The 23,601-nt window shown below is 43.2% G+C and overlaps 2 protein-coding genes across 3 annotated transcripts in view; one reads left to right on the top strand and one right to left on the bottom strand.

Moving 5' to 3' along the window:
* Positions 1-1,837, bottom strand: part of SMAD4 (SMAD family member 4) — a 36,909-nt gene extending 35,072 nt beyond the window's left edge. For both annotated transcript variants that reach the window (XR_013996356.1, XM_081097591.1), the window contains exon 1: positions 305-1,837. Coding sequence is in view for 1 of the 2 variants with exons in the window: in XM_081097591.1 (XP_080953717.1) it covers positions 305-553 (249 nt within the window). In the remaining variant the exon portion in view is untranslated. The remainder of the gene's footprint in view (positions 1-304) is intronic.
* Positions 1,838-21,224: 19,387 nt separating this feature from the next.
* LOC308522850 (ubiquitin-fold modifier 1) lies at positions 21,225-21,852 on the top strand. The gene has a single exon (XM_081096433.1). The coding sequence runs from the start codon at positions 21,360-21,362 to the stop codon at positions 21,615-21,617; it is 258 nt and encodes an 85-aa protein (XP_080952559.1). The 5' UTR covers positions 21,225-21,359; the 3' UTR covers positions 21,618-21,852.
* The last annotated feature ends 1,749 nt before the right edge of the window (positions 21,853-23,601 follow it).

Here is a 23,601-nt window from a genome sequence, read left to right as displayed (position 1 = left end):
AGCAACAAGAATAAATACCAAAATGCTAAAGGTATGAGTTTTCTTCTGCCTTTTATTTTTATGTTCCAAATTTTCTACATGTAACATTTTAGTCAGAACATTAAACAATTTTTAAAATACATCTTTATTATATGGAATACATATTCTTCCATATATTCCCATGGTGGGTATTGGTACAGGATGTGTAATATCTAAAGAGATGGGGCAAGAATTAAAGTATCCCAAAGTAACTGAAAGGAAACAAGAATTTCTTTTTTAATCTGCCACTACAGAAGATATATGAAAGCTCAAGTACAAGACTAACCTGAAGCCTTCCATCCAATGTTCTCTGTATGGTAACACATTTACTAGGATGAGCTCCATTTGTAGTAATGGCTGTTATTAACGAATCCAATTCATCTTTTTTCTCCTTCAGCTTCTTTACCAAACTTTCAATTGCTCTTTTTGCAAATGTTTCACTCTCTCCACCTTGTCTATGGCACATCAAACTATGTACAATGCTCAGACAAGCATCATTACTTGTTGGTGTATTTGTAATAGACATATTGTCCATTTGTTAAAGTTATTTCTTTTATATCAAGTATATCTCCAATTTCCAGAGCAATTTTGATATTTTGGAGGCAGTGAAAAACACTGGCTAATGTCACAAGGCAAATTGTTAAACATGTGGTATTCAGGATAACCTTAAAAAAAGAAAAGAAAAGAAAAGAAAAAGACATTAGAACACAGTTTACAAAGTAGATTCAATTACTTGGGAAAGATGGAATTGCTCCAGTTACGTCAAAGATTCAATGCACATAATTAAAATTTGGTGCTTAGCCCCAGCTGGTTTGGCTCAGTGGTTAGAGGGTCGCGCCTGTGGGCTGAAGGGTCCCGGGTTCGATTCCAGTCAAGGGTACATGCCTAGGTTGCAGGGTCAGTCCCCAAGAGGGGGCATGCAGGAGGCAGCCAATCAATGATTCTCTCTGGTCATTGATGTTTCTATCTCTCTCTCCCTCTCCCTTCCTCTCTGAAATCAATAAGATTTTAAAAAAAATTGATGCTTAGATTTTTAAATGACTTAATTAAAATGTTGCTGTTTTTGACATTCCAAAAATATTAAAGTTAAGCCTTCTCATTATAATAGAGACATACTCAATCAAGCCTTATTGACTGTATTAGTCACCATAAAGCAGTGGTTCTCAACCTTCTGGCCCTTTAAATTCAGTTCCTCATGTTGTGACCCAACCATAAAATTATTTTCGTTGCTACTTCATAACTGTAATGTTGCTACTGTTATGAATCGTAATGTAAATATCTAATATGCAGGATGGTCTTAAGCGACCCCTGTGAAAGAGTCATTCAACCGCCAAAGGGGTCGCGACCCACAGGTTGAGAACCGCTGCAAAGTAAAATCTTAGGAACTTTTTAAAAAGGAATACTTAGGAAGGTCAGTACTTAAAATATTCTTGATAGATACAACCAGTTAAACCTAAGAGTCTATCACTAACACACATGAAAAATTCACTGTCACCTAATACAAATGACATTTATCAGTGTACAACACCCATCTTTGTTCAAAGAGACTACTGACAACAATAAAAAAAAATAAACTTTTAAATGGGCAAAGGATTCTAAAACTCATTTCTACAAAGCATGGCCATAAAGTACATGAAAAATGCTCAATCATTAATCACTAGGGAAATGCAAATCAAAACCACAAGGAGATACCACTTCACACCCACTAGGTTGGAAAAATCAAAAGGATATACAGAGAAAGACAAATACCATATAATTTGTCTTTCACTACAGAATCTAATGAACAAAATAAACAAACAAAATAGAAACAGACTAACAGACATGGAAAACAGATTGACAAGCTCTCAGAGGGAAGAGAGGCTAGGTGAAAAAGGTGGCGGGATTAAAAAAAAAATTTCATGGACACAGACAACAGTGATTACCAAAGGGAAAGTGGGATGAGGGGAAGTAAAAGAGGGTAAAGGGGGCGGTAAATGGTGATGAAAGGACACTTGACTTCGGGTGGTGAACACATAATACAATATACAGATACTGTGTTGTAGAACTGTACACTTGAATACTTGAATCCTATAATTTTATTAACCAATGTTACCCCAATAAATTCACTAAAAATTTTTTTTAATGATATATAGATCAGACAGTAGGGTAGTGAAGGCCTTGGGCAAGGGGCAAGGGTGGGCCAGAAGGGATCAATGGGGAGAAAAGGGGGACATAAACCTTTCAACAATAAAGATTTAAAAAGAATGATTTAAAAAATAACTTGGGCTAGAAAAGATATTTTCTAAAAAGGATATACAATAAGTACTGGCAACTGAGTGGAGAAAATCAAACTCTCATAAATTGCTATTAGGATTGCAAAATGGTGCAGCCACTTTTGGAAAGTTGTCTGACAATTCCTCAATATGTTAAACAAAGAATTACCCTATGACCCAGCAATTCCATCCAAGACTACTGAAAACCTATGTCCACACAAAAATCTGTACATAAATGTTCATAGCAGCAGCAATCATAATATCCAAAAAGTAAATACAACCCAAAAGTCCATCAACTGATAAATGTATAAATGAGTATATCCATACAATGCAATATTATCCTATATAATAAAAGCCCAGCGACTGAAAAGCAGAATGACCAGAACAACCAGAGACCAGAACAACCACGGCCCCTTGCCCCGGCTGGCCCTGTCCCCCAGCGGGGACCCCCACCCAGATCGGGGGCGTGGCCAGCCTGCAAACCAACCCCAGGCCCCTCGCCCCCCAGCAGGGACCCTCAACCCAATCCGGGGCCCCCATCAGGGTAGGCCGGCCAGTCCCCACCTGTGCACCAGTACTCTATCCTATATAATAAAAAGGGTAATATGCAAATAGACCCTAACGGCAGAACAACCAGAATGACCGCTCAACCAGTGACTATGAGGCACACTGACTACCTCTCAGTCCCTTTCCCTGGCTGGCAGGCTCCGAGTGCCCAATGGCGAGCAGGGAACCAGGGGTGGGTGGTGGGGGACGCTGGTGGTGCCAGGCCAAGGCCCCCACCCCACCAGTTGCCCCACACACAGAGGGCAACCCGCGGCGGGGGCAGGTCCAGCGATCAGGCAGGAACTGCCGACCTCTTGGTCCCTTCCCCTAGCTGTCAGGCTCTGATCGCCTGATGGTGAACAGGGAACCGGGGTGGGTGGTGGCAGGGGGCGGGGCCAGTGAGTGGGTGGAATGGCTGACCTCTTGGTTTTTCCCCCCCCGGCCGGCAGGCTCCAATCACCCGATAGCAAACAGGGAACCAGGAGTGGGTGGCGGTGGGGTGTGGGGCTGGCTGCAGGTAGCCGGGGAAGATAGCCCTGATCACAGGCCAGGCCCAGGGACTGTACCACGCACGAGTTTTGTGAGCCATGTCTCTAGTTCAGTCATAAAAAGGAATTAAGTACTGGTACATGCTACAACATGGATGAACCTAGAAAACATGCTAAGTGAAAGAAGCCAGTCACAAATGGTCACATATTATATAACCCAATTTATATGAACTATCCAGAATAGGCAAATCCATAAAACAAAAAGTAGAATAGTAGTTGTCAGAGGCTAGGGGGAAGAGGAACGAGGAGTGACTGCTAATGGGTATGAAGTATCTTTTGGGGGTAATGATAATGTTCTAAAATTGATAGCAGTGATGCACAACTCTTACCATTCTAGTGAAAACCACTGACGTGTATACTTTAAAAGGGTGAATTTTATAGTTTGTGAATTATATCTCAATAAAGTTACTTACAAAGAGAGAGAGACCACTGAGCCCTGTCCAGGTGGCTCCGTTGGTTGGAGCATCGTCCCATACACCAAAAGGTTGTGGGTTCAATTCCCAGTCTGGGCACATACCTAGGTTGCAAGTTCAATCCTGGCTGGGGAGCATAATGGAGGCAACCCATCAATGTTTTCTTTCTCACACTGATGTTTCTCTCTTCTTTAAAAAAAATATATTTTATTGATTTTTTACAGAGAGGAAGGGAGAGAGATAGAAACATCGATGAGAGAGAAACATCGATCAGCTGCCTCCTGCACACCCCCTACTGGAGATGTGCCCACAACCAAGGTACATGCCCTTGACCGGAATCGAACCTGGGACCTTTCAGTCCGCAGGCTGACGCTCTATCCAAACCGGTTTCGGCTGTTTCTCTCTTTTTGTCTTTTTCTTTCTCCCTCTCCCTCTCTTCCTTCCCCGCCTCTCTCTCCCTCCCTCCTTCCCACTGTTCCTTCCTCTCTCTCTAAAAATCAATAAAAACATATTCTTGGCCCAGCTAGTGTGGCTCAATTGGTTGAGCATCATCCCATGCACCAGGAGGTCACTGGTTCAATTCCCAGTCAAGGTACATGTGCAAGTTGTGGGCTCAATCCCCAGTAGGGGGTGTGCAGGGGGCAGCTGATCAGTGTTTCTCTCTTTTTAAAAACAACACTGAATTCCTCAAAAATTTTTACCTGTGAAAGCAACAGAGTAAATTATTTTGTTCTTTTTCAACTGTTTTTTCATTGATTTATTAGAGAGAAAGAGGAAGAGAGAAGCATCAATGAGAGAGAAACATGATCAGCTGCCTCCTGCACACCCCCTACTGGAGATCAAACCCATAACACAGGCATGGGATATGCATGGGACAATGCTCAACCAACTTACCCACACAGGCCAGGGCAATTATTTTCAAAACAAACTAAAAAATATATATGTAAAGTGTACCCTCAGGAGTTCAACCAAGAGACTAGGAGTTCGATCACTCACTATGATGTGCGCTGACCACCAGGCGCGGAACAAAGGAAGGTCCTGGCCAGCAGCCAGAAGGCCCCAATCAGCCCTGATCGCAGGCCAGGCCTAAGGACCCTACCTGTGCACAATTTTCGTGCACCAGGCCTTTAGTAGAAAATAAATATTAATGAAGAATCTATACTTATATGTACAAAACTAAAGTAACTTATCTGACTTCAAGTTTGAACATGGAATACGAAAAAGCCATCAGTCTAAGATTAAATGACATAAAGCTGGAGTGTAGCTACACTTTGAATGCCGAGTTGTTTTTCTTTATTGGTTGATGTTGTTGCATTCCATGCTTATTTCGCTTTTATTTTCCTTTGCTCTTTACTTGAATCTTTAAAAATCCACCACCAACACCAAATAAATAAAACTCAGTCCATACCAAAACCTGTTCCTCTTCTGATGACCTTTATTTCTAAAGCATTAACTCCATTCAATTACCAATGCTGGAAAAGCTTGGTAAATCATCTTTGACCTCCCTCTTTCACTACCCCCACATTCTCTCACAAAGTTACATAATTCTTTACCTTAGTCATTTCTATCAATCTTTTTTATTTTTTTATTTAAAAAAAAAAACTATTTCAACTATGTGACATGCAATAAACCTTAATATTTCAAGTAAAAACGATCTTATAAATATGTTACATCCAATAAACATTAATATCTCAAGAAAAATTATTTTAAATATGATGTTACATGAAATAAACACCAATTATTCAGGAAAAATGATCTTACATATATTACATGCAATATACATAAATATTTCAAGAGTAAAAGGATTTTAAGTATAATGATATTACCAAATATCATAAAAGTTGTAGGAAATATTAAAAATCTGCAAATAACAGGATTACTTCTATTATATTCTAGTATATTTTCCCCCCTCTGGCTCTATTTTTGTTCATCAGTTTGTTGTTTATTATATTCCACAAATGAGTGAGATCCTATGATATTTATCTTTCTCCGACTGGGTTATTTCATTTAGCATGATGCTTTTAAAGTCTATTTTGCTGGATATGAGTATTGCTATGCCAGCTATTTTTTTCTTTTCCATTTGCTTGGAAAATTTTTTCCCAACTCTTCACTTTCATTCTGTGTGTGTCTTTTTTTTTTTTGAGGTGGGTCTCTTGTAGACAGCGTATAGTTGGGTAACGTTTTTGTATCCATTCAGCTATCCTACACCTTTTGATTGGAGCATTTAGTCCATTTACATTTAGGGTTATAATTGAGAGGTACTTATTTATAGCCATTTTAATTCTGTATGGCCAGGTTTCTCTCTCTGTTTCTTCTTCTCAGCAATCCCTTACAGCAATCCCTTTAGCATTTCTTATAATGCTGGCTTAGTGGTAATGAACTCCTTTAGCCTTTTTTTTTGGTCTGGGAAGCTCTTTATTTGACCGTCTATTTTGAATGATAGTTTTGCTGGATATAGTAATCTTGATCTCAGATCCTTTACCTTTACCTTGAGTACTTCATGCCATTCCCTCCTGGCCTGCAGAATTTCTGGTCAGAAATCAGGTGTCAGCCTTATGGGAACTCCTTTGCAAGTAAGTTTTCTTTTCTTTTGCTGCCTTTAAGATTATCTCTGTCTTTAATTTTTGGCATTTTAATTATGATGTGTCTGGGCGTGGACCTGTTTGAGTTCTTCTTGTTCGGGGTTCTCTGTGCCTCCTGAACTTGTGTGACTTTTTCCTTTACCAGGTTAGGGAAGTTTCCTACCATTATTTCTTCAAAGACCTTCTCTATTCCTTTCTCCCTTTCTGCCTCTTCTGGCACACCTGCTATTCTCATATTGTTACGCTTCACATTGTCCCATAGCTCCCTTAAGCTGTCCTCCTGTTTTTTAATTGTTTTTTCTTTTTGGTTCTCTAATTGAGTGATATTTTCAACTCTGTCTTCTAATTGACTGATTCGATCCTCAGCTTCCCCTAATCTGCTGTGTATTCCTTCCAATGTGTTCCTTATTTATTGTTATGTCATTCTTTATCTGACTGTTCTTTTTTCATAGTTCTATATCTTTTTTCATACTGTTGAGCATTTTTTATTTAAATATATTTTATTGATTTTTTACAGAGAGGAAGGGAGAGAGAGATAGAGAGTTAGAAACATCGATGAGAGAGAAACATCTATCAGCCGCCTCCTGCACATCTCCCACTGGGGAATGTGCCCGCAACCGAGGTACATGCCCTTGACTGGAATCGAACCTGGGACCCTTCAGTCCGTAGGCCAACGCTCTATCCACTGAGCCAAACCGGTTTTGGCCTGTTGAGCATTTTTAACATCATTACTCTGAACTCTGTTTCAGATAAATTTCTTATCTCTGCTTCATTTATCTCTACTTCTTAAGAATTCTCTAGTTCTTTCATTTGGGGGTTGTTTCTTTGTTTCCTCATTTTGGTTGTCTGTGTTTGTGACTATGTATTAGGTAGATCCTCTATGCCTCTCAATCTCTAGTGCAGGACAGTGTTAAAAGCTGTTTCTGACTAATTGGATCAGGCAAAGACTCAAATCCTCCGGAGACCACCTCTGTCTACAGATTAATAGGATTCTGACTTGAATTGCCCCTGGGGAATTGTCCTCAGGTGTGGTGAGAGTTTTTTTTCAACAGGGTGGGGTAGTTGCTTCTGTCTGGAGGCTAATAATCTCTTAAGTGGCCTCAGGGCAAAGTGTTTTCCAATAGGGTGTGTCAACTGTCTTCCCCCCCAGCCGAAACAGATGTCTATGTGGGAAAGATGTCCTCTGCTGTGTGAGGGAATGACTCAGACCAGGAAACTTGGGGGTCTGCCTTCTGAGCCTTATCCCGAGTCCCGTCCTGGGTTCTGCTCTCACAGCTCCAGTCCACTTCAACCTCCCTCTGCCAAAGCACAAGGTGGGTGGCTCCACAGGGAATTTTTGTGCATTGGCCCTTTAAGAGGGTGCCCAAACTTTCAGCTGCCACTCCCTGGCAGACAGCACCCCACTGCTTTTCACAGCCAAATGTTATGTGGGTACCCTCCTGAGTTTGGTGTTCTCTGCTGGGGAGCCCAGCTTCGGGAATAGTTCTCAGAGTTCTCAGGGGCAACCCTCCACAGCTGAGATATCTCTCTGGGACTTCAGCTGCTGTCTGTGGGTGCCCAGCCAGCCCTTTCTCGCCTCTGCCCCTCCTACCAGTCTATATGCCTTCTCCACCTTCAGTCCTTGGGTATAAGGGTTCTCTCTTGCTAGTTTTCCATTGATTATTCAGGAATCCTTTCCGTATTTCAATTGTCATTCCCAATCTCCTCCTTTCTATTCTCCCTGGCATTGTTGCAGTTTGGGGCATCCTTAGAATTTATATCAATCACTTGGTATTTAACATGTGTTCCCCCTTATTGTTATCTGTTTTATGTAAATGCCTGTCTCCTCAGCTAATGATAAGCCCCATGCAGAGAAAAGGCAGTTTTTCTTATATCTTTGGATACTTAGCACATTCAATAGATACATATTTGAAGGTACACTTTCCAGATAACCAAAATTTACCTACATGGGGGGATGGAGGCATTGGAGTCAGAGCTCTGCATTAGAATCCTAGCCAAGCTGGCATGACTCAGTGGTTAAGCTTCGATCAATGAACCTGGAAGTCACAATTCAATTCCCAGTCAGGACACATGCCTGGGTTGCAGGCTCAATCCCCAATAGGGGGCGTGCAAGAGGTAACTGATCAATTATTCTCTTTCATCATTGACGTTTCTCTCTCTCTTTCTTTCTTCCTCTCTCTCTCTCTCCCTCCCTCCCTCCCCCTTCCTCTCTGAAATTAATAGAAATATATTTTTAAAATGGAAATAATAAAAAAGAATCCTAGCCCACACACTAAGTAGTTGAAGAAATTAAGTTAATTTGTCTTAAACTCTGAATCTGGATTAAAAGGAGAGTGTATAGAGCTCAAATGAGAAAGTCTATACCATAAAGTGATACAGTTCAATAAAAAACAGCTATTATCTAAATACCAAAATGTTTGTTTAAAAATTTTTTCCCCTAAAACACACTATGCATTTTTATGCACTTCCTCCTATTAAAACTTGTCAAAATTTAGGAGGGCAGGGGCTGAAGTAGACCATCCAAGGACTCACAACTCAAATATAGGAGCCAGGCAAATTTTATAATGATTAAAATGTGCCAGGTGTAAAGATATATGGAGAGGAGTACAAGTGCATGCTCATCAAAATGGGTAGCCAGTATGCATTTCCAGTGGAAGTGACATTTCAGAATGCTAGTCCATGCTGGTAGATCTTCAATGTCCATCTGTATGTGAAATCTCATTTTTAAGTTATTTCCCAATATTTATTTGTGGGGAAAATGGAGGGAAAAGAGGAAAAGCAAGAAACCACTGTGTATGCCAAATAAAATACACCTTCAAACTCAAATCTGGCCCAAGAGTGCCACCAGTTTAAAATCTCTGAATGCCACCTTGTAACAATTTTAGTTTCTAGACTGAAAGCTCTAGGGGAAGCAACTGTATACATCTTATTCATTATTATAAACCCAATTCCTAGGACACTTAAGTGCCCCTTATTATCAGATCAATGCATTTCTGTATGTGCTTTCAGATTCTTTCTCATGCTTTTCTTCAGTGTAAAACATTCTGTCCCACTTTATCCACTTGGTAAGTCCTAGCCATCCTTCAAGTGCCCTTTAAATATCTCAGTTTTTCCAGGACCACACCCTAACACACTATCTCTTCTCCTCCCAATCCTAGAGGAGAATTACTTCCCTGGTCTGTTTACTGTATGTCCCCTGTGTATTACTTGATCTCTACAGCAGGGCGGATCGGGAGGTTTTGATGCCACCCTCAGTCACGCTCAGGTAGGGCCGATTGGGGGGTTGGGGCACTACCCCCTGTCACACTCAAGGCAGGGTCGATGGGCAGGTTGCGGCGCCACCCCTGTCATGCACAGAGCAGGGCCAATCAGGGGGTTGGGGCACTGCCCCCTGTCACGCACAGAGCAGGGCCCATCAGGGGGTTGGGGAGCTCCCCCCTGTCACACACAGAGCAGGGCCCATCAGGGGGTTGGGGAGTTCCCCCCTGTCACTCACAGAGTAGGGCCGATAGGGGAGTTGGGCACCACTCCCTGTCACACACAGAGCAGGGCGGATCAGGGGGTTGGGGCAACGCACCCTGTCACGAACAGAGCAGGGCCGATAGGGAGGTTGTGGCCCCGCCCCCTGTCACACACAGAGCTGCAGGGCGATCAGGGGGTTTGGGTGCTGCCCCGTCACGCTGATCCCAGTGCCGGGAGGCCTCGCGGCTACGCTGATCCCGGTGCTGGGAGGCATATTACCCTCTTACTATATAGGATAGAGGCCTGGTGCATGGGTGGGGGCCGGCTGGTTTGCCCTGAAGGGTGTCCTGGATCAGGGTGGGGGTCCCCACTGGGGTGCCTGGCCAGCCTGGATGAGGGGATGATGGCTGTTTGCAGCTGGTCACACACCCTACAGGGTGGGGGTCCCCACTGGGGTGCCTGGCCAGTTTGGGTGAGGGGCTGAGGGCTGTTTTCAGGCTGGCGGGTGACTGAAGCTCCCAACCGCTCCTTTTTTTCTTTTTCTTTTTTATTCTGGGCCAGCTTTAGCTCTCAGGCTTGGCTCCAGCTCTTAGGCCTCCATTGCTGAAAGCAGGTTTCTGGCCTTTGTTTACCTTCTGTATTTGAAACAATGTTGCGATCCTGCTGGCTGAAGCCCCGGACTAAAGCAGATTTCTGGGGTTTTGTTTAGCTTCTATATTTGTTACAATGTTGCTTAGAGTGCAGCTGAGAGGCTGGCAAGGCAGGCGGGGAAGCTTGGCTTCCTCCGTCACTGAAGCAAGCAAGCCTCATATTAGTTTCAAGCTGCCTGGCTGCCGGCCGCCATCTTGGTTGGCAGTTAGTTTGCATATCTCACTGATTAGCCAATGGGAATGGTAGCGGTCATACACTAATTACCATGTTTCTCTTTTATTAGATAGGATTTTGTCTCTAGCCTTGTTTTAATCATAATGTGCCACCTGATGTTGACCATATGGATCTAACAGCAACTCCAAGCTAATTAAGTTACTCTCTAAAAATAAAAAGGCTAATTGCTGGCCTGAAGGGCTCTCATGGAGTTCATAAACTTTAATTAATTAATGTTGGTATGTTTTTATTTCTCAGATGTCTACTTTTGAATTATCAGCTGTATTATATATGAAACAAACATACAAGTATATTTTCTATAAGTTATAGGTATTTTATTAATGATCAATAAACAATTAATACAGAAATATTTGAGAAAAGTGCTTAAGTTAACAAGAAAAAAAAGTCTAACCTGGTGAAATATCACTAGGAAGAAATTCTAATCATAGGCTTAAAACCAAGAAAAAAGAATCTGCATGTTTAGTTCAACAGCCTATAGCACAAGCTAAAGCCTAGATTCTAAACCAGAGGTCCTCAAACTTTTTAAACAGGGGGCCAGTTCACTGTCCCTCAGACATTTCACACATGCGCACTGCGGGCCCAGGACGAGTCGGCTGCTAAGCAGGACAGGCAGCGGCGGCAAAAACACCCGGCGGGCCGGATAAATGTTTTCGGGCCGCATGTGGCTCTCGGGCCGTAGTTTGAGGACCCCTGTTCTAAACAGAGGAACATTCAAGAGTTGAGGGTCATCAAAAGAAAACCTTCCAAAAGCACAAAAGATTATAGACCTAGGTATTAGTGATTTAAAAACCTGGGATGGGAATAATACAATCAGAATGCTTTTGTGATAACTTTTAAGATGAAGTATAAGAAACAAATTTAGAAGTGTGTTTGTTTACCCATAGGTCTTAGATTTAAGTATCATACCGCAACACTGATGATTTCCAGAGGGAAAGGGGCTGGAGAGAAGTAGAAGAGGGTAAAGGGGCAATAAATGGTGTTGGAAGGAGACCTGACTTTGGGTGGTGTACACACAATACAATATACAGATGACGCACTATAAAATAGTACACCTGAAACCTATATAATTTTATTAACCAATGTCACCCCAACAAAGTCAATGAAAATTAAAATAAACAATCATCATATTGGTATACCAGCTTCACTTTAAATGATCTTATTTAAAAATTAACATTTTTCTGTACTCTCATCTGCCTCTACATTCAATCTGTTACGACATGTTGTTTTGGTTAAAGTATATGAAGAAAATGTGCCTCACATAGATAACTAATTGGAAATGAGTATTTTAATGGCCTTTTAAGGTAATGGATATTCAATTTTTATTCAACACCAAGTGCAACAAATGGCAATTCTTAATGTTAATTGCAACGTGAAATATGAATCCACATCAATGAATTTCTTGGCTCTGCTATATAAAAATCCATTGGTCTATAATGTATTTTGAATGGGCCTCCTTATCCATGCATGACTTTGTAACATCATGCATTGGTCATCTGGGAAAATATTAGTTTAATGAGTTATATAGATCTTCCAAATGTTGAAATATTTTATGTATTTTAATAACATACCTTAAGAGCACCACCAATTTGTTTACTCATTTTCTTTTTTTCCTTTTTTTAAGGTGGGCAGAAGAGGTGGTTTTTTTAATATATGTTTTTATTGATTTTAGAGAGAGGAAGGGAGAGAGAGATAGAAACATCAACATTGAATGGCTGCCCTCTGCTGGCGATCCAGCCGAAAACCCAGGTATTGTCCCCTGACCAGGAATTGAACCTGTAACTTTGGTGCATGGGTCAACTCTCAACCACTGAGGCACACTGGCCAGGCTCTTCATTCATTTTCAAAAAATACCTGCGAAATATCAAATCTGTGTAACTATGGTTTATATATCAGTCATTTTTTTACGTAAAAATAAAAGTAGTATCCCATTAAAAAGCACCTAGTGTAGCCCTGGCCAGTGTGGCTCAGTTGGATGGGCATCCTCCCGAGCACTGAAAGGTTGCTGGTTCGATTCCTGGTCTGGGCACATTCCCAGGTTTTGGACTTGATCCCCAGTGAGGCATGTGCAAGAGGAAGCCTATCAATGTTTCGCTTTCACATTGATGTTTCTCTGTTTCGAAAAAGTCAACTACAAAGTCTTTATATATATATTTTTTAAAAACCCAGCTAGTTTAGCTTGCACCTCAATCACACAAGTGCTTTTCCCAGAGATGAACCTTGTACTTCAAAGTGCAGAAGTACTTTATGCTCGCTTTTATTTAATCATGCTGAGTATTAAAAAGATATGCACTCCAGGGGACAGATTTTAAATATTAAAACTTTTACTGCTTCACCAAGGATACTCCTAAGTAAAACTAGCATTTTTTTCTAATGCTTAACGTGTGTGTTTGGCTGTGAAGAACACAATAAAGATTCATACAGTTTACTGCCACTAAGGTGCCCGCAGTTTACCCACCACTGCTTCTTCACCAGCAGTGCAAATGCCCACATGGTAAAAAGACAAGTTAACATCTGTTTTATTATGAAAATAATTTTGACTTCATGAATGTCCTAACAGGAAAGGGTCATGGGGACCGCCTCCATCTGGAGTCTATGGGCCACACTCTGGGAAACATTGTTTTAAAAAATTGGAAACTAAAGTATATTTTAATAGCTGATAACTGAAAAATGCATTTCATAAAACCTTTTAAATGAAGAAGACCATCAAGTCATCTAGATTATTCTTTCAAAAAGGGCTGTATCAGAATACCCTGCAGGTTAGCCTAGCCCTATTAACACTTTATATGCGGGAAACGTGTTTACACGTTTTACGTATTTATACGTTCTACCAGTGTAGTAGAGCGCGGGACACGTATTAATACGTAAACTAAAGTTATCGTAATTTTACTGAACGTTGCCATTTGCGCAAAAAATTAGCAAAAATGGCCCGCGCCACCTGTTAGCGCGCGATAAAAACTACCCGCAAACAATGTGTTAAATATATCTATACTAATAAAAGGGTAATATGCTCATTAGACCGGGTCAACCAGCCATCTTCCGGACATCTGACTTCCTTCTGGTCAAAACCATGGTGGTGGGGCCAGGCAGAGGCAGTTAGGGGTGAGATCAGGCTGGCAGGGGGTTAGGGGTGATCAGGCTGGCAGGGAAGGGCAGTTGGGGACGAGATCAGGCCTGCAGGGAAGGGCAGTTGGGGGCAACCAGGCCTGCAGGGGAGGGTCGTTGGGGGCGACCAGACCTGCAGGGGAGGGCTGTTGGGGGCATTAGGCAGGCAGGCAGGTGAGTGGTTAAGAGCCAGTGGTCCTGGATTGCAAGAGGGATGTCTGACTGCCGGTAGTCAGACATCCCCCAAGGGGTCCCGGATTGGAGAGGGTGCAGGCCAGGCTGAGGGACACCCCGCCTCCTGCATGAATTTCGTACACTGGGCCTCTAGTACTAGTATAAAGAGTGGAGCCCTGCCTTCAAAAAGCACTCTAGGAGTCTGAGGTGTCAGTTTTATAAGGCACTAATCTAGTGTACACTAATCTACACTTTTCACTATACAAATTACCAAGAAAGACAGTGAAACAAAATACAATATCATGAATATATGCAACTGATTAAAAGACTAATTACATAGATGTTATGTCACTTTACTATTAGCCTGCTGCATATCCATATACATAAGATTCTTCCTTCAATTGGTTTATCTTACCCCATTGTGTATTACTTCCAGTCATCCTTCCACCAGATGATTCAATTACAATGACTGGTCATCTACTGATATCAAATGCTTGAATACCACCAGTGAATAAATAGCGTTAACTCAGTTTTCCATTTAGAAATATATTTTGACTTGAAAAAGACCTTAAGTGCATATACATTCATCCACACTAAGATACAGAAGTCATACCTTACTCCAAAGACAAATATTCAGTAGCAGTCCTTTTATTCAAATCATAAATAAGATTTGCATTCTAAATATGCAAACTGGGGGTGATGAATTTTAAGTAAATTGTTCCAGTGCACTAATGATTGTAAAATAAAGTCTGTACTGTATTAAAACAAATGAAGCAATAAGATAAGCATACTAAAATATCCAAAGCCTTTAAAACCAAGAGGTACTTTGTTATACAGATTCGCGTGCCCCCTCTAGTCTATTCCCAATTCTGAATCCGTGTGGATTGAAAAGAGGTGTGGTAAGGGAAAGAATAATATTTTGTTTTATTTTTTTAAATAGCTCTTCCAGAGACAGAGATGCAACTGGTCTTAGACGGGTGCTTTGAGTGATATAGATGGAGAACTGAAGCTACCTGCACAAATGATCTCTCCCCCCTTCCTTCTCCCTTCCACTATCTCTAGAACTACCAACTAGTTGGGCTTGTTGGGCAACTTTCTCACAGTATTCAAGTTAAAGCCTGACAGCAAAAGCTAAATCAATGCAACCTGCATCTCAGGAACCATTCAAGTGACTATTTGGTGTCTAGAAAATTTTATGGTTTCCAAACAGATTACCCCTATAAAGACCAAGTTCCTTTGGGAGTTTAAATGTTAATTTTGGCACCTAAACAGTCTCTAAAAGGAGCCAAGTAAGCATTTTAGAGTGCTTTAAAAGATAAACTTTCTAGTTAGGATAGTGATGATATACCAATCTCTCATCACGGGAAATACAGCATCCTAAAACTTGCTACCAGACAGTTCAAACGAATTGAACAATGAACAGTAGAAAATAGGGGAGAGAAGGAGAGATGAAGGAACAGACTTGGAAGCAAAACATATGAGGTAGTATCTTCAAGGGACCCATTAAGTTAGATGTGAGATGATTACATTGTGCATATGTATATCAATGTATTAGAGTGTAAAGCTGACGCAAGTGAAAGTTAAAAAAATAAATAAAGTTTTCGAGGACCCTGCCCTGGCCAGGTAGCTCAGCTGGTTAGATAATGTCGCCCCATTTGCCAAAGTTTTGGGTTCGATCTCCCATCAGGTGTCACATACAAGAAGCAACCAATGAATGCATCAGTAGAATAACAAACTGTTCTCTCTCTCTCTCTCTCTCTCTCTCTCTCTCTCTCTCTCTCTCTCTCTCTCTCTCAGCAATCAATAAACAAAACTGTTTTTTTAAAGTTAGAGAACTCTAATAGCTCAACCACTTCAGAACTCTCACCTGGCTATACCCCAAGCCAACTGAATCACAATTTCTGGGGATGGGATCCAGCCATCAAGATTTGTAAGGCTCCCCAAGGGATTTCAAAGTGCAACCAAGATTGAGAACCACTGTCCTATACATTGGGAACTGAAGAAAAACATTAAAAAAATGAACCCCAGCCCTGTCCAGTTTGCTCAGTGGTTAGAACGTTGGCCCACAGACTGAAAGGTCCCAGGTTCAATTCTTGGTTACAGGGTCCCCAGTCTCTGCAGGAGCATGTGCAGAAGGCAACCAATCGATTTGTCTCTCTCATGTCAATGTTTCTCTCTCCCCCCTTCCTCCTCCCTTCCACTAGCTCTAGAAACCAATGGGAAAAAAATATACTCTGATAAGGATTTAAAAAAAAAAAAGATGAACCCCACACAGTTATAAATTTTCCAGACTGCAAATTATTCTCATTTAAAATGTACACAATAAAATATAGTTCTTGAGTTTAACGGCATTTACAATTATCACCAAAATTGAAATTAAGATGCAATAACAGATACTCATTACAATCGGCCTCTGGTAGCTTTCTACCATATCCTACCTATGATGTGATTTGCAGTAGCAAATAATCAAGACTTAAATTGGCCCAGCCAGAGTGGCTCAGCGGTTGAGGTCAGTAGTTCGATTCTGGGTCAGTGAGCAGGCCCAGTTGCGGGCTTGGATCCCCAGTAGGGAGCATGCAGGAGGCAGCTGACCCATGATGTTCCTCTCTATCTCTATCCTTCTCTAAAAATCAATAAAAACATTTTTTAAAAAGACTTAAAATTTTAAGATTCTGATCACTTATTATTCTAGTTTTACTAGTAAGCACTACTCTCATTTTTATCCACTCTCATGGTTAAAATAAATTTTCCTGGATGCCAATTACATCATGTAATAGTGTCAAAGTGACACAACCCAAAATACCTTGTTCCCGAGAACCAGAAATTCAGCCACATTTCTCATCACTAAAATTACACATTTTAGAACAAGAAAAAAAATCCAAAAATTCTAAATCTGACCCATTATCAAGCATATGTTTTGGCATATTATGATGTAAACAGTATCATACTGAAAGTCACTCAAATGAATATCTAGACAAATTTTTCAACTGTCTGAATTTCTCTTTGTAAAACAACTGAATCCTTACCAACTATTGAGCAAAAAGTCCCAAATTTAGTAATTTAACAAAATTGAATGTGTTATGCTAACCTGGCTCCTTTCATTTAGTGTAGAAAATAATAAAATCACTGAAACAAATTAGCTTTATACATGATTAACCATTATCTGAGAGTCACCATTAATCAGCACTAAAGCAAAACACACACACACACACACACACACACACACACAGAAAACAAAACTCTGCGTAACTACACAATCTTATAGAAAAAAAAAGGAAATCCAACATGTACAATGAACACTGAAATGGCTAACATAAGATGTTTAAAAAACCATTCACTTTAAAATCACTGAATAAGCTCAGCCAGTGTGGCCCAGTGGTTGAGCACCGCTCTATGAACCAGGAGGTCACGTTTTGATTCCGGGTCAGGGCTCATGTCTGGGTTGCCAGCTTGATCTCCAGCAGGGGGTGTGCAGGAGGCAGCCCGTCAGTCGAGTGGATGAGTCTCATCATTGATGTTTCTATCTCTCACACTCTCTCCCTCCCTGTCCCTTTTTCTGTCTCTCTCTAAAAGAAATAAAAAATTTAATAAATATACGTTTTAAATATAATGAACAGAGCAGATCCTATAGGGTTAACTGCCGTAGTAGAAGCCTCAGCAATTCACAGCTCAATTAGAATGGTGTCTAATGATGTTACTATAACACCAGCTCACTCAGAAAAAAACAGCTTCCAAACCGGAGAGCTGGAGTGTGACTGCACAGCATAAATTAGTTTTATACTTGCTCTTTAACTGGGGGGCGAGGGGCGGGGGGGCCTGAAGGGAAATGCAGAATAAAGAATTCACACACAAATGGAGATATGGCTAAACTAAAATGTAGTTTAGGAAAGTGAAGTATAGGTTTTTACAAAGATCTGCTGCCTCCTAGTATAAGCAGAGTTCCTTCAAACAGCAGAGACATTTGATCAATGACCCATATAAAAATTATTCTGAAAAATTTCAAAGTGACTTTCTCAGCAGAAATTTTCATTAAACCTGAAACCAATTTAAAGTATTTTTTTTCTAAGCTCAAAATTTAAGATGAAGGCATTTCTCGGAACAGGGAAGTTTCTACTTAGGCACTCCCACTTCAAACATCAAAGAAGGTGCCACCTTTCCCCAAAACCTGGAAAGCTAAGAAAAGGCCACTTCTATTAATAGACTCACAAAATGGTATATCAATTTTGCCTAGAAAGCTTTTAGTTTTAACTCCAACAACTTAAACCTACATAATCTATCACCACTGTTAGACCTAAAGATATTCCAAATCTTAAATGCTTGGCCAGCCTGCATTACATTTGTTCTGTAATAAACCCAATTAAAAAAAAAAAATCGTGACATTATCAAAGAAACATTAATAAGAAATCAGATTTTTAAATGTTAATTATATCAATCATTTAGAACTTGAAATGTCATGTACTAGCTTTCCAAAAGAGAAAATTAAATCCTTAGCAGAAAAGTTACACGCTAGAATTTCGTATGCTGTATTTCAACTGAAATATATTTAGACTCTGTTCAACATGGCAAAGGCAATTTATAAAATCTCCAATAAAAATTATTCAAATACAATGTTCCAAATCACATTACTTTACAAAAATATGTACTTTTGAAAGTATTTATTTTCGAATAATCAAACTGCTTAGGGAGACTAAAAGGATGCTAATTCTGCCAAAAGTCAAAGGTTGTTAAATAAAAATTAGTCAAGATTACATGCCTTTAGATTGTCAATTCAAATGTAAATGATTCCACATTATCTTATTCTTATTACTCCTAAATAACCGGCAGTTTCACCTTGAAGTATAATGCAAACACTAAAGGCATTAAGAACTAAACTCAGCCCGGCCGGCATGGCTCAGTGGTGGAGCGGCAACCTAGAACCAGGAGGTCGCACGGTTCGATTCCCGGTCAGCGCTCACGCCGGGTGGTGGGCTCCGTCCCCGCCGGGAGCCGTGCCGGAGGCAGCCAGCCGATGGATGATTCTCTCCTATCATTGATGTTTCTCTCTCTCTCCCTCTCCCTTCGTCTCTGAAATCAATAAATTTTTTTTAAAAGAAACTAAATTCAAGTATAAATGAATAAGAAACAAATACATTCACTTTTAAAAATCACTAGGATTCTCAGGGGTGAACACAGCCATCAATCCTCAAGGGGCCTCTCCAAACCTCTCCATACACGCAAAGAAACCTTTCAAGTTACCGAAATACGCCCATTTCTCTGAACATCGAGGTCGGGGTAAGCGATGGAGCCACTGCCCTCCACCCTCCACCCATTTCACAGCCAGTGCGCGGAGCCCCAGCGACAAGGTGGACCATGCCTTTTCTTTCTTGTTCTCCTGGATGAGGGGCTGGGCGGGAGCGGGCGGCTGGTGCGGCGCTGAGATCGTCTCCTGCGGCCATCGCCCGCCACACTCACACACAGCGAGCGAGCACACCCCGGCCGGGACAGACGCTGGCACGGCGCACCGCGGAGAGAAAGGAAGGGACGGAGAGAAGACCAGCTGCCGGAGCAAAGAAAGGAGGACACACCACGTCTACCTCGCGTTCAGGCAGCTCCGGCAACGCTACCCTCCAGCCGGCCCCCCGCGCTCGGCCGGGCGCGCAGGGAAACTCCTCGGCACAACAAAGAGGAGCGGCCGCGGCCGGGACGCCGTCTCCGAGTTTCACTCGGTTCCGCGACCCACTGCGAAGGGAGCTGGGACCGGAGGGCCGACGCCGGGCGCGAGGGACGCGAGGCACCGCGGCCCGGCCGGCCCGACCCCCCGAAGGGCGCCCTGGCCCGGCCCGACAAGCGGCCGCGCTCGCCCCCCGCGCGGACCTCCGGCCTCCCGCGCGCTCCCCGCCGCCGCCTTCGGGAGCCCGCCCCGGGCGGGGAAGCCGCGGGAGGGGTGCGCGGGCCCGGCCGGGGGGAAGAGGGGAGGGGACATGGCGCGCTACCTGGACTCCGGCGATGGCGAGGGCGGTCCGCTCTCCCGCCGGGGCTAGTCCGCGAGGGCGCCGGGCCCGTCGCTCCCCCCGGCGGCCCGGAGCCCTCCTCGGCCCCCGCCCCGAGGCGTCCGGGCCAGGCCGCCCCTCCTCGGCGCCGTGCCGCTGCCCGCGCGAGCCGGGCCGCCTCGAGCTCCCGGGCCGCCCCGCCGCGGGGGCCTCTCTCGCGGGGCGCCCGGCTCCCCTCACCCGCTCGCGTCCCCTGAGCGGCCCGCGGAGCCGAGGGCAGGGCGGGAAGGGCCTCCGGAGGAGAGCGGGCGGGCGCGAACGCGGGCTCCGCCACCCGAGCCGCTCCGTTACCGCAGCGGCGACGACGACCAGGGCCGAGGTGCCGCTGCCAACTTGTCGGGAGGACACTGAGCATGCGCGCGCGGAGACCACATCCGGGTAATTTCAGGGTTTGGCCCTTTCCCCCCTCAGCTTTCCTTTCTCCCGGCTGCCCCCGCCTCCCGCCCGCAGTGCCAGGAGGGCGCTCTGCGCAGGCGCCCGCGGAGGAGGAGAGCCAGCCCGCCCGCCGCCCGCCGGACTCGCGGCTCGGGACCCGGCCCTGCAGGGAGGCGCTGCCCCTCAGAGTTGGGCGAGAAGGGCCGCCTGGAGGGAGCGATCGCCAGAGAAATTGGCATCTCTTCGCAGAAAGGTACCCAAGAAGCGCGGGAGGGCGCGGCGCGAAGGGGCGTCCAGTAAGTGTTTCTCAAGAGCGGCCGGTCGGGCCTGGTTTGGGGGGACCTCCGGGGGCACCAAAATGAGACTGCAGCTGCTAGCAGTTCTCTTCGGGAGGAAGCCGATGGTGCCGGCCCCTTCCTGCCCTTCCCCCCTGCCCCGATCACTCGGTTCAGAGGCGCTGACGTTGGCGGGACTCTCCCATATGGGGCCACATGACATAAACGGGGTGAGAGAAACGCACTAGATAGTCAGGGAATCGCACACGTGAGAGCCTGGCCGGTGTCTCTAAAAGTTAGTGGTTCTTGTCGGAGAGATTTAGGCGGATCGTCAGGGTTGGAAGGAACCTCTGAGGACCTATGCACACCTGCTAACCAGGTACCCGTCGGGTAGGGGAAGGCCAAACTCTGTTTTACCTCATACTTCTTGTTCTTGACATTTTTACAAGAAGCGCGCGTTTCTTTTACATTTAAGAAGCTTCAGAAAATACATACTATTTTTTTTCTTTTTCACCAACCAGGAAATACTTCTGTGGGGGTTCCACCGAGACCAATTAGAAAGCTCTAAAGGCCTGGTTTAGAGCCTAACGCCATCTGCTGCTGGGCGTGGAGGAGGCCTTGCCTCGGCGGAAGTGGGACTGCCCCGTGGAAGTAGGATTGCCCCGAGCGTCGGCGTCTCCGCCCAGGCCGGCTCCACCATGTCCAAGGTTTCCTTTAAGATCACCCTGACGTCCGACCCGCGGCTGCCCTACAAAGTACTCAGTGTTCCTGAAAGTACACCGTTCACCGCAGTCTTGAAGTTCGCCGCGGAAGAGTTTAAAGTTCCTGCCGCCACGAGTGCCATTATCACCAATGATGGAATAGGAATAAATCCCGCACAGACTGCCGGAAATGTCTTCCTAAAGCACGGCTCGGAACTGCGAATCATTCCTAGAGACCGTGTTGGAAGCTGTTAATGTCCTCTGCTTAAAGATCAATACACCTTTCAAAGTCAATATTGGTATTGCCCAGCCGGCGTGGCTCAGTTGGTTGAGGACCGGACCATGCACCAAGAGGTCGCCAGTTTGAATCCCAGTCAGGGCACATGCCCCGGTGTCGGGGGTGATCCCCAATGGATGTTCCCCCCTCATGGATGTTTCTCTCTCTCTCCTTCTCTCTCCCTCTATCTCTAAACTCAATAAAAACATTTCAATAAGCAAATATTGATATTGCTGTTGTAGAACTGAAATCAGGCACTTATTCAACCAAAGAACTTGTATGCATGTATGCATAACCCATGGACACAGACAATAGGGTGGTGAAAGCCTGGGGCAGTGATGGTGAACCTATGACACGCGTGTCAGAGGTGATTCATGAACTCATTTTTTTGGTTGATTTTTCTTTGTTAAATGGCATTTAAATATATAAAATAAATATCAAAAATATAAGTCTTTGTTTTACTATGGTTGCAAATATCAAAAAATTTCTATATGTGACACGGCACTAGAGTTAAGTTAGGGTTTTTCAAAATGCTGACACGCCGAGCTCAAAAGGTTCGCCATCACTGGCCTGGGGGGAGGGGGTTAGAAGGAGCTAATGGGGGGAAGGGGGACATATGTAATACTTTTAACAGTAAAGATTTAATTTTAAAAAATAAAAAAGAGCCCAGCACAGAGCAAAAAAAAAAACACAACTTTGAAAATGCCAATAGTTGATGAAATAATGAAAGATGACTCCTTTGTTACTCCCTCTCTTCGTGTGAAGAGAGAATGCTTATGCATTGAGGGTACCATTTTTACTGAAGATCTTAGCCTTTCATTGCTACCTCACAGCATGCACAGCTGCTAGTTCATTTGGGGTAAATGAATTATCCAACTGTGTTTTATTACTGAAGGATGCTTCTGAGAATTCCTTCTGAGAACATGTGGAAGATTAAATTTATTGAATCTATTTGTCTTTAAAATTTTAAAAGGATTGGATCATACATGGCAGGTTACTTGACAGGATCTGATTTGCAGACTCAAAAGTAGTTGAATTCTTAATTATATCGTGCTTATGATAAAGGATATAGACATATCCATGAATACTTAACCAATTTTTACATTTAGCTTTTTTTTAAGTTTCAAGCTTCATGTGTTCATATAAACTTTAATATCAGAGAGCCAAAAATTGAATTTTCTTATCTAGTCCCATGTGTAAAATTTATATCCCTCACCAAATAGTTTTAACTATGTTCTTGCAGAATCCAATACTTGAAATTGGGAAAAGTAGAAGCATCCATTGCTGAAAAATAATAAAGTCATCTATTAAGTCATATGGCGCTGAAACGCTCTCGTCCCCCTCCTGCCGTTCACACAGTGCCCACCCCTTAGCCCCATGCTGTTCTTGCCATCATAGCCTGAGCGCCTCCCGTTTCTACCAGAAAGCCTCTAAAACTGTCCTCTTCACCAGTGTCCCCTTACCCCTGGGGGTGTGAAGACTTTCCAAGACTAGTTTTCAGGGAATTCATTTCCAGATCTTCCTCTGATATCTGTACTATTTTCTGAAATTTCTCAGCTTTAGAAAGCACCTGAAGACATAGCAGCCCCTTTTAAAACTGTCTTTCTCCCACCTTAGAAAAAAGTCAAAAGCCTCACCCATTACGAAGGTACCTTGACCCAACAGGTAAAGACCTCCAGGGTAGTTCACAGGGACAGTTCAAGAGCTGGTGTCTGTGCTGAGAAAGTAAGCTATCCGAATAAAAGGGCCATAAATTTGCTTGTAAGTCCCACTTCTTTATCAACAAAATTAATAATAGGTCAACACGGGATTCTTAGACAATACACCTCAGTTGGGGTTAAAATAATTGAATAACATTGCTATAACTAAACTTCCATTCCCATCTGTACTAGTTAACCTTGTTGTATTGGTTAACCTTGTATTAGTTAACCTTGTTGTATTAGTTAACCTTGCTGTATAGCA

This window comes from Myotis nattereri, assembly GCF_964212035.1.
Source record: "Myotis nattereri genome assembly, chromosome: 8".
In the NCBI taxonomy this organism is placed as follows: Eukaryota; Metazoa; Chordata; class Mammalia; order Chiroptera; family Vespertilionidae; genus Myotis; species Myotis nattereri.
Note: the sequence above shows the minus strand (reverse complement) of the source record. Positions and strands in the feature narration are given on the sequence as shown.

Excerpts from the sequence above, each read along its gene's own strand:
- LOC308522850 (XM_081096433.1), top strand. The coding sequence starts at position 21,360 with ATGTCCAAGGTTTCCTTTAAGATCACCCTGACGTCCGACCCGCGGCTG.